Source organism: Vipera berus (genome assembly GCF_964194415.1).
Source record: "Vipera berus genome assembly, chromosome: 2".
Classification (NCBI taxonomy): Eukaryota; Metazoa; Chordata; class Lepidosauria; order Squamata; family Viperidae; genus Vipera; species Vipera berus.
In genome coordinates, this window is record NC_138203.1 from 68144984 (window position 1) to 68159226 (window position 14243).

The 14243-nt window shown below is 48.4% G+C and overlaps 1 protein-coding gene across 3 annotated transcripts in view; it reads right to left on the reverse strand.

Moving 5' to 3' along the window:
• VPS13A (vacuolar protein sorting 13 homolog A) overlaps positions 1–14243 on the reverse strand; it is a 124477-nt gene that overhangs the window by 97971 nt on the left and 12263 nt on the right. For all 3 annotated transcript variants that reach the window (XR_014025307.1, XM_081319364.1, XM_081319365.1), the window contains exons 2-3: positions 2564–2607; positions 2358–2400 (exon numbers count right to left, since the gene is read on the reverse strand). Coding sequence is in view for 2 of the 3 variants with exons in the window: in XM_081319364.1 (XP_081175490.1) it covers positions 2358–2400; positions 2564–2607 (87 nt within the window). In the remaining variant the exon portion in view is untranslated. The remainder of the gene's footprint in view (positions 1–2357; positions 2401–2563; positions 2608–14243) is intronic.

Below are 14243 nucleotides of genomic sequence, written 5' to 3' on the forward strand. Positions count from 1 at the left end.
GTAAATTATACTAATAATCTACTAATCTGGGTCAAACTAGGTGGGTATTCCTTATCTTTTTTGCTTGGAATTTAATATAAATTGAATTTATTTTCATCATAATTTAAAACATATCACCCATATCATATTGAAAAAATCGTGCAAACTCAGTTTAGAGATGGGCAAAACATTCTATGTCACGGGTCGGCAAGCTGCGGCTCTGGAGCCACATGCGGCTCTTTCAGCCTTCTCCTGCGGCTCCCAGCCATTTGGAGAGAGAGAGAGAGAGAGAGAGAGAGAGAGAGAGAGAGAGAGAGAGAGAGAGAGAGAGAGAGAGAGAGAGAGACTTGCGCTTCCCTTCTCTCTCTCTCTCTCTCTCTGTGTAAAACTGGGTGGGGCTCCTGCCTTTGCTGCATCTCCACAGGGAGCAGCAGAAAGCAGGGCAGGAGAGCCAGCCCAATAAGAATGTGTGTCAGCTTATCCAGAACAGTGTGAAGCCACCTTGCCAGGTGAGCAGAAGATCGGAGGGAGAGGGGGGAGAGAGGGAGGGAGGGAGAGGGAGAGAGAGAGAACTCATGCACAGCAGCCTCTATTTCTTTTTAATTAAACTAATTAAACTCTTCAATCAAGTTCCCCCCCTTGCGTGTGCGCGTGTGTGAGAGTTGTGCGGCTCCCAGTGTTTTTTCCCCCCTCTGGGAAATGGGTCCAAGTGGCTCTTTGAGTGTTTAAGGTTGCCAACCCTTGTTCTATGGACTGATCATCTCATGCACAAAACACATTAATTCTGAGTGTTTTGTGCATTTCATCGTGACACAGACCCTTAACATTTCATCTGGAGACAAACCTAGAACATGGCCATTCAATGCAGTGGTTGTTCCAAGATGTGGACAGGAAGAAAAGGGGACTATAATATGATACAGCAGAGTAAGGTAAGAAGTAAACAAAGAAAAATGCAAGAAGATTAATGGGAAAAGCAGGCAGGTTTGTTGGTTACATTTATGCAGCATTAAGTGTCTGTAAAGAAAGGAAAACATGTAATGGGAAGATGGGAGTAAAGTATACCAGGCTTGCCCTACTTTTCCACTAAACCCCTTTTGGAATTTATCGCGGCTAAAATATAAAATATGCAATACTTTCCACCTTCTGATTTAACATTTCCAGAACAATCCAACTGAATGTCCAAGCTATGATATGCTTATGGTGATTTACCATTCTATCACTACCATTAAAATGTTTCTATTTCAAAACTAAAACCATAGAATTTAAATATAAATCTGAATATTTTTTCCTATATGTATAAAAGCACACTATGACACTACTCATACTTGCAATAAATTGCTTACAATTTAGAAAATAAAAAGACCAGTGAAGTTTTTCTTTCATATATTATTATTTGTTAAGTTTGTACTTAACAAATTGTACTTCTCAATGGTTCTGAAGGTTTACACGTAACAACCATAAAAGGAATAAATAATATAGTAATAAATAATAATAAAGGAATGCAAATTGGGTAGGAGCAAAAAACAAATCCTCACAACCAAAAAGGGGGCTTCAAACATGCTCGCTCAAGACTTGGCAAAGAGATGGGTCTTCAAAGCCATTAGAAACACCAGCAAGATGGAGGTCAATCAAATCTCAGGGGGCACCTCATTTCATAGGGCAGGCATTTTTCCAGGGATCCAATAGATGGCACTGTCTAATTCAGGGGTAGGCAACCTTGGCTCTTTTATGACTCGTGGACTTCAACTCCCAGAATTCCTAAGCCAGCAAGTCCACGAGTCATAAAAGAGCCAAGGTTGCCTACCCCAGGTCTAATTGAAGGAATCCAGAATGCCTTAAATTGGCTGGGTAGGTAATACTGGAGATACTGGGAATAGGTATCCCTCAAGTAACCAAATCCTATGCTATATAGAGCTTTACAGATAACAACCATCTCCTATACCTCAATATTTGAATCTAAATTCAATGAAAGTAGACACATAAAATGTATCAGATATATAATAAAGTCAGATTAGATCAACCAAGAATACAAGAACATATTCTTATGTATTAGATACCATTAATAATCTGCTAGACAAAACTGTGAACCATAGAAGACAACATATTTTTAGCTAACAAATACAACTATTCTTTAAATATCTTAATTAAGGAACTATTACAATATAATACCCATTGAATGTAAATGGTTAAACATATAGGCTTTTAATTAATGATCCATATACAATTGCATGTGAATAGCAAAAACTCTCAAGAAGCCTTAATTTTTTGTTAGATAATAGCTGCATGATGAACCAATGCATTTCTAAGAAATAAAAACTCTTATCTTTAAAAATACAAATTTATTTAACTATTGTAAAAAGTTTGAAAATTCTCCTTACCAATATGACCTGCTTTAACTTTAAAGGGGACATCAAATTGATACTGCAAAGATAAATGTTTTAGATTACATTTCAATGACGAAAACATTATTGTAACAGCATAAAGCCCAGAATGTGAACAAATGCTTTTTTTTATTAATTCCTAAGACAGCATATAAACATGTATTTATGAAGAACTATGATACAAAGAGCACTTTAGTACTTACCAATGCATTTTCTTTTATTTCAAGATTTTTAAGTGCTACAGCTCCTATTAAGAAATTTGAAAAAATCATAATCAGAGCACAACAAACTTGATTTACAAAATTTTAATAGTCAGAAATACTCCTCTCATTAGAATTCGAACTATTTTAACAGAGACCTAGCAAAGTAAACAATGCAGCACTTAAGACTAAGATTGCAAATTTATGTTGTCTTATTTATGAATCAGCACACAACTCCTTGGCATTCCTCATGGTCAAAATTTCCTGATCTTGAAAAAAGCAGCCTCAGGAGCCAGTAAAAGGGAATAAAGGACAAGTTAACAATTTTGCATAGCATGCTAAGAAATATTTTCACTTAAAAATACATCCTATGGATTTTTATCCTTTGTAATGTAAGTAACAGACATACATCTATTACAGGCATCTTCAATAGTTACACATAGGATCCAGAGCATTCAGATTTGATCCACTGACTCTTTCATTGTCCTTTTCAGCCTTATACTACTGAACAATGAAACCACAAACTTATTTTTTATTGAAATAAAGTTTAAAAATTATAGGAATATGTTTTAGCAAACATATATATCAAATTAGAGAAAATAATAGGAAAATGTCAACAGTCTGTAAACAACTGTTAAAAAGCAATTTTTATAAACAAGTTTTAGCAAAAAAAAAGTCATGTTCTTCAGGACCGCACCTGTTAGAGCAAGGGTCCCCAACCCCCGGTCTATCGACTGGTGCTGGGCCGCAGCATGCCAGAAACCGGACCGCACAAACAAGCAAAGCCCCACCCATGGGATGCAGGCAGCACACAAAACCATGTATTATTCAGTCTGTGGAAAAACCTTTCTCTACAGAACCAATCCCTGGTACCCAAAAGGTTGGGGACCTCTGTGTTAAGAGTACACCTAAATCTATTTGCACTCACAATCTCAGCATACAGTCATACATACATACCGTATATACTTGAGTATAAGCCGAATTTTTCAGCCCACTTTTTGGGCTGAAAAATTCCACTTCGGCTTATACTCCAGTCAACAAAAAAACTTACCGAGGACTTGTGCGCGGCCGAGGCTTTGGTGCTTCCGGGATCGCCCGCACCTCTCCCAAGCCACCGCCGTCCGAGACCTGCCGAAGTTTGGGGAGGTTTGGGGAGGTGCGCGCGCACCTCCCCAAACTCCGCGCCTTGCCTGCCTGCTTCTTTCCGCAGCGGAAAGAAGCAGGCAGGCAGGGCGCGGAGGAACGGAGACTTGCCGACGTTTGGGGAGGTTTGGGCGCCTCCCCAAACCTCGGCAGGTCTCCGTTCCTCCGCGCAGACCTGCCGACGTTTGGGGAGGTTTGGGCGCCTCCCCAAACCTCGGCAGGTCTCCGTTCCTCCTGCCGACCTTTGGGGAGGTTTGGGCGCCTCCCCAAACCTCCCCAGGTCTCCGTTCCTCCTGCCGACCTTTGGGGAGGTTTGGGCGCCTCCCCAAACGTCCCCAAACCTCGGCAGGTCTCCGTTCCTCCTGCCGACCTTTGGGGAGGTTTGGGCGCCTCCCCAAACCTCCCCAAACCTCGGCAGGTCTCCGTTCCTCCTGCCGACCTTTGGGGAGGTTTGGGCGCCTCCCCAAACGTCCCCAAACCTCGGCAGGTCTCCGTTCCTCCTGCCGACCTTTGGGGAGGTTTGGGCGCCTCCCCAAACCTCCCCAAACCTCGGCAGGTCTCCGTTCCTCCGCGCAGACCTGCCGACCTTTGGGGAGGTTTGGGCGCCTCCCCAAACGTCCCCAAACCTCGGCAGGTCTCCGTTCCTGTTTGGGGAGGTTTGGGCGCCTCCCCAAACCTCCCCAAACCTCGGAAGGTCTCCGTTCCTCCGCGCAGACCTGCCGACCTTTGGGGAGGTTTGGGCGCCTCCCCAAACGTCCCCAAACCTCGGCAGGTCTCCGTTCCTGTTTGGGGAGGTTTGGGCGCCTCCCCAAACCTCCCCAAACCTCGGCAGGTCTCCGTTCCTCCGCGCAGACCTGCCGACGTTTGGGGAGGTTTGGGCGCCTCCCCAAACCTCCCCAAACCTCGGCAGGTCTCCGTTCCTGTTTGGGGAGGTTTGGGCGCCTCCCCAAACCTCCCCAAACCTCGGCAGGTCTCCGTTCCTCCGCGCAGACCTGCCGACCTTTGGGGAGGTTTGGGCGCCTCCCCAAACCTCCCCAAACGTCGGCAGGTCTGCGCGGAGGAACGGAGACCTGCCGAGGTTTGGGGACGTTTGGGGAGGCGCCCAAACCTCCCCAAACAGGAACGGAGACCTGCCGAGGTTTGGGGACGTTTGGGGAGGCGCCCAAACCTCCCCAAAGGTCGGCAGGTCTGCGCGGAGGAACGGAGACCTGCCGAGGTTTGGGGACGTTTGGGGAGGCGCCCAAACCTCCCCAAACAGGAACGGAGACCTGCCGAGGTTTGGGGACGTTTGGGGAGGCGCCCAAACCTCCCCAAACAGGAACGGAGACCTGCCGAGGTTTGGGGACGTTTGGGGAGGCGCCCAAACCTCCCCAAACGTCGGCAGGTCTGCGCGGAGGAACGGAGACCTGCCGAGGTTTGGGGACGTTTGGGGAGGCGCCCAAACCTCCCCAAACAGGAACGGAGACCTGCCGAGGTTTGGGGACGTTTGGGGAGGCGCCCAAACCTCCCCAAAGGTCGGCAGGTCTGCGCGGAGGAACGGAGACCTGCCGAGGTTTGGGGAGGCGCCCAAACCTCCCCAAACAGGAACGGAGACCTGCCGAGGTTTGGGGACGTTTGGGGAGGCGCCCAAACCTCCCCAAAGGTCGGCAGGTCTGCGCGGAGGAACGGAGACCTGCCGAGGTTTGGGGAGGTTTGGGGAGGCGCCCAAACCTCCCCAAACAGGAACGGAGACCTGCCGAGGTTTGGGGACGTTTGGGGAGGCGCCCAAACCTCCCCAAAGGTCGGCAGGTCTGCGCGGAGGAACGGAGACCTGCCGAGGTTTGGGGACGTTTGGGGAGGCGCCCAAACCTCCCCAAACAGGAACGGAGACCTGCCGAGGTTTGGGGACGTTTGGGGAGGCGCCCAAACCTCCCCAAAGGTCGGCAGGTCTGCGCGGAGGAACGGAGACCTGCCGAGGTTTGGGGAGGTTTGGGGAGGCGCCCAAACCTCCCCAAACAGGAACGGAGACCTGCCGAGGTTTGGGGACGTTTGGGGAGGCGCCCAAACCTCCCCAAACGTCGGCAGGTCTGCGCGGAGGAACGGAGACCTGCCGAGGTTTGGGGACGTTTGGGGAGGCGCCCAAACCTCCCCAAACAGGAACGGAGACCTGCCGAGGTTTGGGGACGTTTGGGGAGGCGCCCAAACCTCCCCAAAGGTCGGCAGGTCTGCGCGGAGGAACGGAGACCTGCCGAGGTTTGGGGAGGCGCCCAAACCTCCCCAAACAGGAACGGAGACCTGCCGAGGTTTGGGGACGTTTGGGGAGGCGCCCAAACCTCCCCAAAGGTCGGCAGGTCTGCGCGGAGGAACGGAGACCTGCCGAGGTTTGGGGAGGTTTGGGGAGGCGCCCAAACCTCCCCAAACAGGAACGGAGACCTGCCGAGGTTTGGGGACGTTTGGGGAGGCGCCCAAACCTCCCCAAAGGTCGGCAGGTCTGCGCGGAGGAACGGAGACCTGCCGAGGTTTGGGGACGTTTGGGGAGGCGCCCAAACCTCCCCAAACAGGAACGGAGACCTGCCGAGGTTTGGGGACGTTTGGGGAGGCGCCCAAACCTCCCCAAAGGTCGGCAGGTCTGCGCGGAGGAACGGAGACCTGCCGAGGTTTGGGGAGGTTTGGGGAGGCGCCCAAACCTCCCCAAACAGGAACGGAGACCTGCCGAGGTTTGGGGACGTTTGGGGAGGCGCCCAAACCTCCCCAAAGGTCGGCAGGTCTGCGCGGAGGAACGGAGACCTGCCGAGGTTTGGGGAGGTTTGGGGAGGCGCCCAAACCTCCCCAAACAGGAACGGAGACCTGCCGAGGTTTGGGGAGGTTTGGGGAGGCGCCCAAACCTCCCCAAACGTCGGCAGGTCTGCGCGGAGGAACGGAGACCTGCCGAGGTTTGGGGAGGTTTGGGGAGGCGCCCAAACCTCCCCAAACAGGAACGGAGACCTGCCGAGGTTTGGGGACGTTTGGGGAGGCGCCCAAACCTCCCCAAAGGTCGGCAGGTCTGCGCGGAGGAACGGAGACCTGCCGAGGTTTGGGGAGGCGCCCAAACCTCCCCAAAGGTCGGCAGGAGGAACGGAGACCTGCCGAGGTTTGGGGAGGTTTGGGGAGGCGCCCAAACCTCCCCAAAGGTCGGCAGGAGGAACGGAGACCTGCCGAGGTTTGGGGAGGCGCCCAAACCTCCCCAAAGGTCGGCAGGAGGAACGGAGACCTGCCGAGGTTTGGGGAGGCGCCCAAACCTCCCCAAAGGTCGGCAGGAGGAACGGAGACCTGGGGAGGTTTGGGGAGGCGCCCAAACCTCCCCAAAGGTCGGCAGGAGGAACGGAGACCTGCCGACGTTTGGGGAGGTTTGGGGAGGCGCCCAAACCTCCCCAAAGGTCGGCAGGAGGAACGGAGACCTGCCGACGAGCCGCGGCCACACAGGGTATTCCTGTGTATTCAGGCTTGCAAAATGGCGGATCGAGCCTCTGCTGGCGGCAGAGGCTTGCAGAACGGCGGATCGGCTTATACTCGAGTCAATAACTTTTTCCAGTTTTGGGGGGTGAAATTGGGGGTCTCGGCTTATACTCGAGTCGGCTTATACTCAAGTATATACGGTACATACATACACACAAACATATACAAATACATACAACCATTTTCCATATGTGTGTGTGTGTGTGTGTGTGTGTGTGTGTGTGTGTGTACATTTAAATGTGGACAGATATTTTATATACACTGCCACACCTCCGTGCTCCCCAAACAGAATGATTTTAAGTTTCTTCATCAAGAGGAAAAGAAAATCTAAGAGCTTTTCATTTTCTTCTAGCAAAAGAAGGGCGGGATATAAATGGAATTAAAATAAATAAATAAATAAAAAGGAAGAAAATTAGTTTTATACTGGCTAGCCACAGCAATTTTCAGTAGGATGATGGCCTTTTGCTTCCCTTCTTATGAAAGGGCATCTCAGACATACAGTGTTCTAGCAGCTCACTAATGGGCAGATGAGTGGAGCTGCAGGCTCCATGGAACACTATACTGGCACTTTTCAAAGGCCATGCACAGTTCTCAGGCAATGAACTACACCTCTGAAAAGAGAATTGTCCATGTCAAAGCTTTCAACATATACTTCTGGATAACCACACATACACACACAAAAATCATTAACTGTAAAAATATCCAAAGCCTGTGTAGACAGTAAAGTCAACTAAAAGAGAATGAGAAATACTTTGAATTCTTTATCTAGCTGAGCCGCAAGAGATAAAAGATGGCACATTATTAGAATCACAACATCTGTAACTCTTAAGTTTTAGGATGAAGTGCAGACTTAAATTAGCTTCAGCTAGCTGTTAAGCTGGTTTCATGTTGCACTCACAGATGTCAGGACAAGTCACCTTGGCTGATGTCACATTTGTAATAAGTGCAGGAAGCAGAAATTATATAGTTCTCTTATCTATATAGTGTTAAGTGGATATAAAAAAAAGAAAAATTAATACAAAAGTGTTGATCTTTACATAAAACCTGGAGAATAATTTTAGACTGGGCACTTAGTGATCTGGCAAGTAATAGCAAGAGCAGAGATACATACCAGAAAAACTAGTGTGCTTTTTATTGCATTGACTAACTAAATTATCACTAATTATTTTCTACTAAAGTTTAACACTTTTTCTGATCCACTTAGTATAATATTATGTGCCATTTGTAGTGTATCCTCATAATATTATATGAAACTACTTTGCTGGCTACTTTCTTTCACATGAAAACCACTTACAATAAAAATGAAAGAAAATATGAACAATGGAATAAACATTCACAGAAAGAGTTACAAGGTCCTCTTGAAGGCTACATGAACAAGACCAAGTAAAATTCTTGAGAAAAATTCTTTGCTAACAATAAAACATCAGTAGAACATTCAGTTGTATCAACCACTATAATCCAGAAAACAAGGGCTCAACTAATATTAGGTGATGGAAAAATTGAAGTAAGTGTGGGCAAGTATTAAAATAAAGATAATAAAAACATATGATGCAAAATTCAATTGCATAATCAAGTTATGTTGCTGAAATTTATAGCGATGGATTAAACTATATTGTTTTCAGTAACTCAGTAGAGTTTGAAAAAATCTGTAATCTAACTGATTCTCGTAACCAGAATTTATTTAGTTGAGGCCAGCATCCTAGCTCTTCCCATGACAAAGGCCCCTTTTTTAACCAAATGGAAGTCCAAAGCAGATGCTGTTAACAATGCATGCTCTGGAGCTGTAAGATAAGTTTACTTTCCATTGGCAATATTTTCCTCCTAATCCCACCTCTAGAAGTCCCCCTTCTCTCCAGAAGACAAGTCACCACACCTTCTTCCTTATCCTGACCCACAAAACAGACTTTTTCCTTCTCCTTATATTGGACACCTTGTTCCTCCATACTGTAAATAGTCAATGTTGACAGATGAAAAGCAAACAATGGTGGAACAAGTCTCCTTATTTTAAAGAAAGGAGACAGTTGTTGGTGCCACACATTGCATGAAAATTATTGTAGTGAAGGGGCACAGTGACCAGTCATGTGGGATGAAGCCAACTCTTAGTTTCTGAGCTAGATCTTGAACCAACTTTTGTACTTACTAAACATCTACTTGAAAATGTCACGTTTAGAATTTAGGTCTTTTATGAATAAAAGTACAGACTCTATCACTGAATTTCATTATCTGTCCCACACATACATAGGAGAAAAGGGTAAAATGTTAGAAAACAGACAAAATTACTACTATCTTTCAAACCCCAAGTGCTGTATCATTTGAGCAGATTCCCTAACCAATGATTAACATGTAATGCTTTTGGATTTATAGTTGCATGGATTCTCTTACTGGTATTTCGACCATTCTAAATTTAAGCACCATCTACAGTACAGTATATCCCTAACCACAAATAACTCCATTAGTATTAGGTATGCTTCTCTAGTACTCTCTTTTTTTTCTATTCTCTTACTATTTATAGAACTATTTACAATAGAAATGGTAGTTTGCTCTCTGGGTTCTGTTTAACTATGATGCTCTTTGAAATATTTATTAAGTCAGTATTAGTTTGCAAAAAATATATACACTCTCTAAGAACAGGTAGAAGATGCATTTCATATATTCTAAAGTCACTAATATCAGGAGCTAAATAAGTTGTCTATAACATACAGAAAGAAAAAAAATACCAAGCTGTTTTTAAAAGATTTAATATACATAAATATTATGGCCTTACAGAGCATTCCAAGTACTATAGAATATTTTATTATCTTCCCCACAGCAAATTTAAATTCCCCTCATCCTCTCAACCAACCTGAAAAAAATGTTTTCCATACAGATAGTCCTTGACTTACAACAGTTCATTTAGTGACCATTTGAAATTACAATGGCATTGACTTATGACCGTTTTTCACACTTACAATTGTTATAGCATCCCCATGGTCATATGATCAAAATTCAGATGCTTGGCAACTAACTCATATTTATGACTATTGCAATGTCCCGGTGTACTGTGAACACCTTTTATAACCTTCTGACAAGAAGTCAATGGGGAAGCCAGATTCACTTAACTGTGTTACTAACTTAACAACTGTTATTGTTGTTGTGTTGTTAGTTGCAAAGTTGTGTCCAACCCATCGCGACCCCATGGACAATGTTCCTCCAGGCCTTCCTGTCCTCTACCATCTTCTGGAGTCCATTTAAGCTCATTTCTACTGCTTCAGTGACTCCATCCAGCCACCTCATTCTCTCTCCTTCTTCTCTTGCCCTCAATCTTTCCCAGCATTAGGCTCTTCTCCAGTGAGTCCTTCCTTCTCATTAGGTGGCCAATTGAGTTTCAACTTCAGGATCTGACCTTCTAAACAGCAGTCAGGGTTGATCTCCTCTAGGACTGACCGGTTTGATCGCCTTACAGACCAAGGGACTCGCAGGAGTCTTCTCCAGCACCATAATTCAAAGGCCTCAATTCTTTGGCGCTCAGCCTTTCTTATGATCCAACTTTCACAGCCATACATTGCAACTGGGAAGACCATAGCCTTGACTATACACTTTTGTTGGCAGGGTGATGTCTCTGCTTTTTAGTGTACTGTCTAGATTTGCCATGGCTTTCTTCCCCAGGAGTGTCTTTTAATTTCTTGGCTGCAGTCCCCATCTGCAGTGATCTTGGAGCCCAGGAAAATAAAATCTGTCACTACCTCCATTTCTTCCCCATCTATTTGCCAGGAATTGAGAGGGCCGGATGCCATGATCTTGGTTTTCTTAATGTTAATTTTCAACCCAACTTTTGCACTCTCCTTCTTCACCCGCAACAAGGGGCTCTTTAGTTCCTCTTCACTTTCTGCCATTACACTGGTATCATCTGCATATCTTAGGTTGTTGATATGACTGTAGTGATTCACAACAACTGTAGCAAGGAAAGTCATAAAATGGGGCAAAACTCACTTAACAAGTGTCTCACTTAGCAACAGAAATTTTGGATCAATTGTCGTCTTACGTTGAGGAGTACTTTAATACCAGGTTGTCAAAGGGACATATGTAAGGCAGAATAGGTTCTCAGAATAGGAAACTCACAAATGAGCTCAATTTGGTTCACATGGGCCACTCAGGAAGACATTGGGAATTGCTCTGTAAAGTACCTTTACTTTACTGACAGTATTTATCATAAGAAAGGAAAGAAACCTAACACATAAAATAATTGTAGAATAATAAGGCTGGAAGAGATCTTGGAAGCCTTTTAGTTCAACTACCGACCCACAGCATAAATCCTTTAACATTCTTACAAAAAGTGAGAACTAAGTTAGGCGAGGGCGGCGGCGACAGCCTCTCCGGGCCCCGGTCGACCGTTTTTGCCCAGGGGCCTTTGACAGCGGCGGCAGCGGCGGCGAGGCATCTACGGCCCACACCCTGAGCCACCTTCTTCGAGGCACCTTGAACGGAGACGGCAACAGCAGCGACATGACACCAGGGACTCCCATACCTCTGGGAGGCCACGCTCCGGACGGTCCCCAACCAATAGGGACCTATGGAGCTGCGGCCGGGAACAACGCCCAGAGGATCAGGGAGGAAACTGTTTGGGCGGCCGAACCACCAAAGCCGACGCCAGTTAATGAATCCCTCCACCTTGCCTTCTGCCCACTCTCAACCATCCTTGCCCACTCTCTCCCCACAGGACATGACGGGCCTGGGTGCAAGCCACGGTGGCAGAGTGGCTTGGCCTTACACCTGCAACCCCATAGAGGTGGGAGCTCTATGGGGTATGCTTCACCCAGAGTACGTTCTGGACCACCTCCGGAAGCAGAGTCACAACCCATCGTGAGAGGATGAGGAGTGGCCTGCTTCTGGGGTTCGCCCGGCCAAGTGGCAGTGGCAGGGTGACGGTCCAGAAACCCACCTACCCGACTCGACCCTCCTGCAAATTCACCATCCAGGGGACTGCCTTCCCGGAACCCCTTGTGACTATGCTCCTTCAATACTCCAGCACAGTACTGCACGCCCTCAGGGGTTCCCCCCTCTCCTGGGTGCGACCCGCCTGCACTACATCCAATCTCGATGACGGGCCCGACCACTGGGCCTCTGAGAGATGGCCGGGCAGGGTCAGGGGCCTCCAGCATAAGCCCAACAAGAGGCCCCTGATTAAGTTCTTAGTTAAGTTTTTTGTGGGGTTAGGGAGGGGGTGGGAGAAGACTATGGTTGCTCGGGAAAGGCACGCCTTCCAGGCACCATAACGCAGGCCAGGCCTACGACCATTCGCGACGGTGTAAAACGAGGACCAGTCGCCGATAATACCCAGTGGCGTTCTGACAAACAGCCCATTCCCAGGATGGTGGGGAACGGCAGAAGGTGCACAAACAGAGGGCCGTATCGTCACCGGGAGTGTCATCTCCGCTCTGTACAAGCGGTGAGACGCTCCGACCCTCTGTACTTCCCCGGAGGACCCGGGAGCGAAGGTGTGCAGCCTCCTATGCTAAGGCTGGTCTACCTGAATGCCAGGTCCGTAGCTAACAAAGCTCACCTCGTTCGTGACCTAGTGGAGAGCGAGCATGCGGACCTGGCTTGCATCACGGAAACCTGGCTGGGCCCAGAAGGTGGTGTCCCTCTGGTTGACCTCTGCCCGCCAGGTTTCCAGGTGCTGCACCAGCCTCGGACCCATGGGAGGGGCGGGGGAGTGGCAGTTATCATCAGGGAATCCCTTAGCCTGCGAGAGACCACCGTCCCTCAGATGGTCGGGTGTGAGTCTCTCCTACTGAGATACGGCCCGGGGGCGCAGTTGGGCCTGCTGCTGGCGTACCTACCACCTAATCGTGCAGCGGCGGCCCTGCCCGAGCTACTCGATGTCCTCTCAGGGTTGGTGGTTGAATTCCCAAAACTCATGGTCGTGGGCGACTTTAACCTACCATCCCTGGGAGGATCGTCCGAACTGGCTCGGGAGTTCATGGCTTCCATGGCGGCCATGGACCTGTCGCAAATAATTTCTGGACCGACTCATGAGAGAGGCCACACCCCAGACTTGGTGTTCTTGTCTGGACGGTGGCGTGATGATATCGGTGGGGGTGCCACGACTGTTACGCCCGTCATGGACCGATCACCACCTCCTGCGGCTAGACTTCCCCTTTGCCACCCCCCACCGTGGGTGCACGGTGCCAGCCAGATGGTACCACCCTAGGCGCCTAATGGACCCTGATATGTTCCAGGCAGCGCTTGGGGACACACATGCACTCCCTGCTCACAGCTCGGCGGATGCCTTAGTGGAAGCCTGGGAAAAGGCAGCCACGGAGGCTCTGGACCGAGTTGTACCCTTGCGGCCTCTGACCCGGCGCAGATCCCAGCGAGCCCCATGGTTCACCGCGGAGCTCCGGGAGATGAAGCGTCGGAGACGGGGCCTAGAGAGCCGTTGGAGATCCAGTCGATCCGAATCCGACCGATTGCGATTAAGAATCCTCACCAGGTCTTATCTCGCTGCGATAAGGGTGGCAAAATCCAACTACTTTTCCACCCTCATCGCGTCCGCAGATAATCGCCCGGCTGCCTTGTTCAGGGTGACTCGCTCCCTACTGAACCAAGAGGTGAGGGAGGAACCCTTGCAGGGTCGAGCCGAGGAATTTGGTCAATATCTGCTGGATAAAATTGCTCGGATTCGAACCGGCCTGGACTCCAACTGGGCTGAGCTGGAAGAACAAGACATGGACAGTCTTGTCGACGTCATCTGGGAGGAATTTGATCCTGTGACTCCTAAGGAAGTGGACAGGATTATGAGGAGGTTGAGCTCCTCCACATGCTTACTGGACCCGTGCCCTTCCTGGCTGGCTTATGCAGCTCGAGAGGGGACACGAGGCTGGTTCCTGGCGGTCATCTCTGCTTCTCTGAGTGAGGGTCACTTCCCCACCGCCTTGAAGGAGGCGGTGGTGAGACCTCTCCTCAAGAAGCCCACCTTGGACCCTGTTCTGAACCAGCCCTCTTCTGGCCTTGAGTAAGGCAAACCCCTATTCAGAAAGAAGAGACTGGAGAGCGTCCAAGGCTAAAAGGCATCTGCCAAGATTTA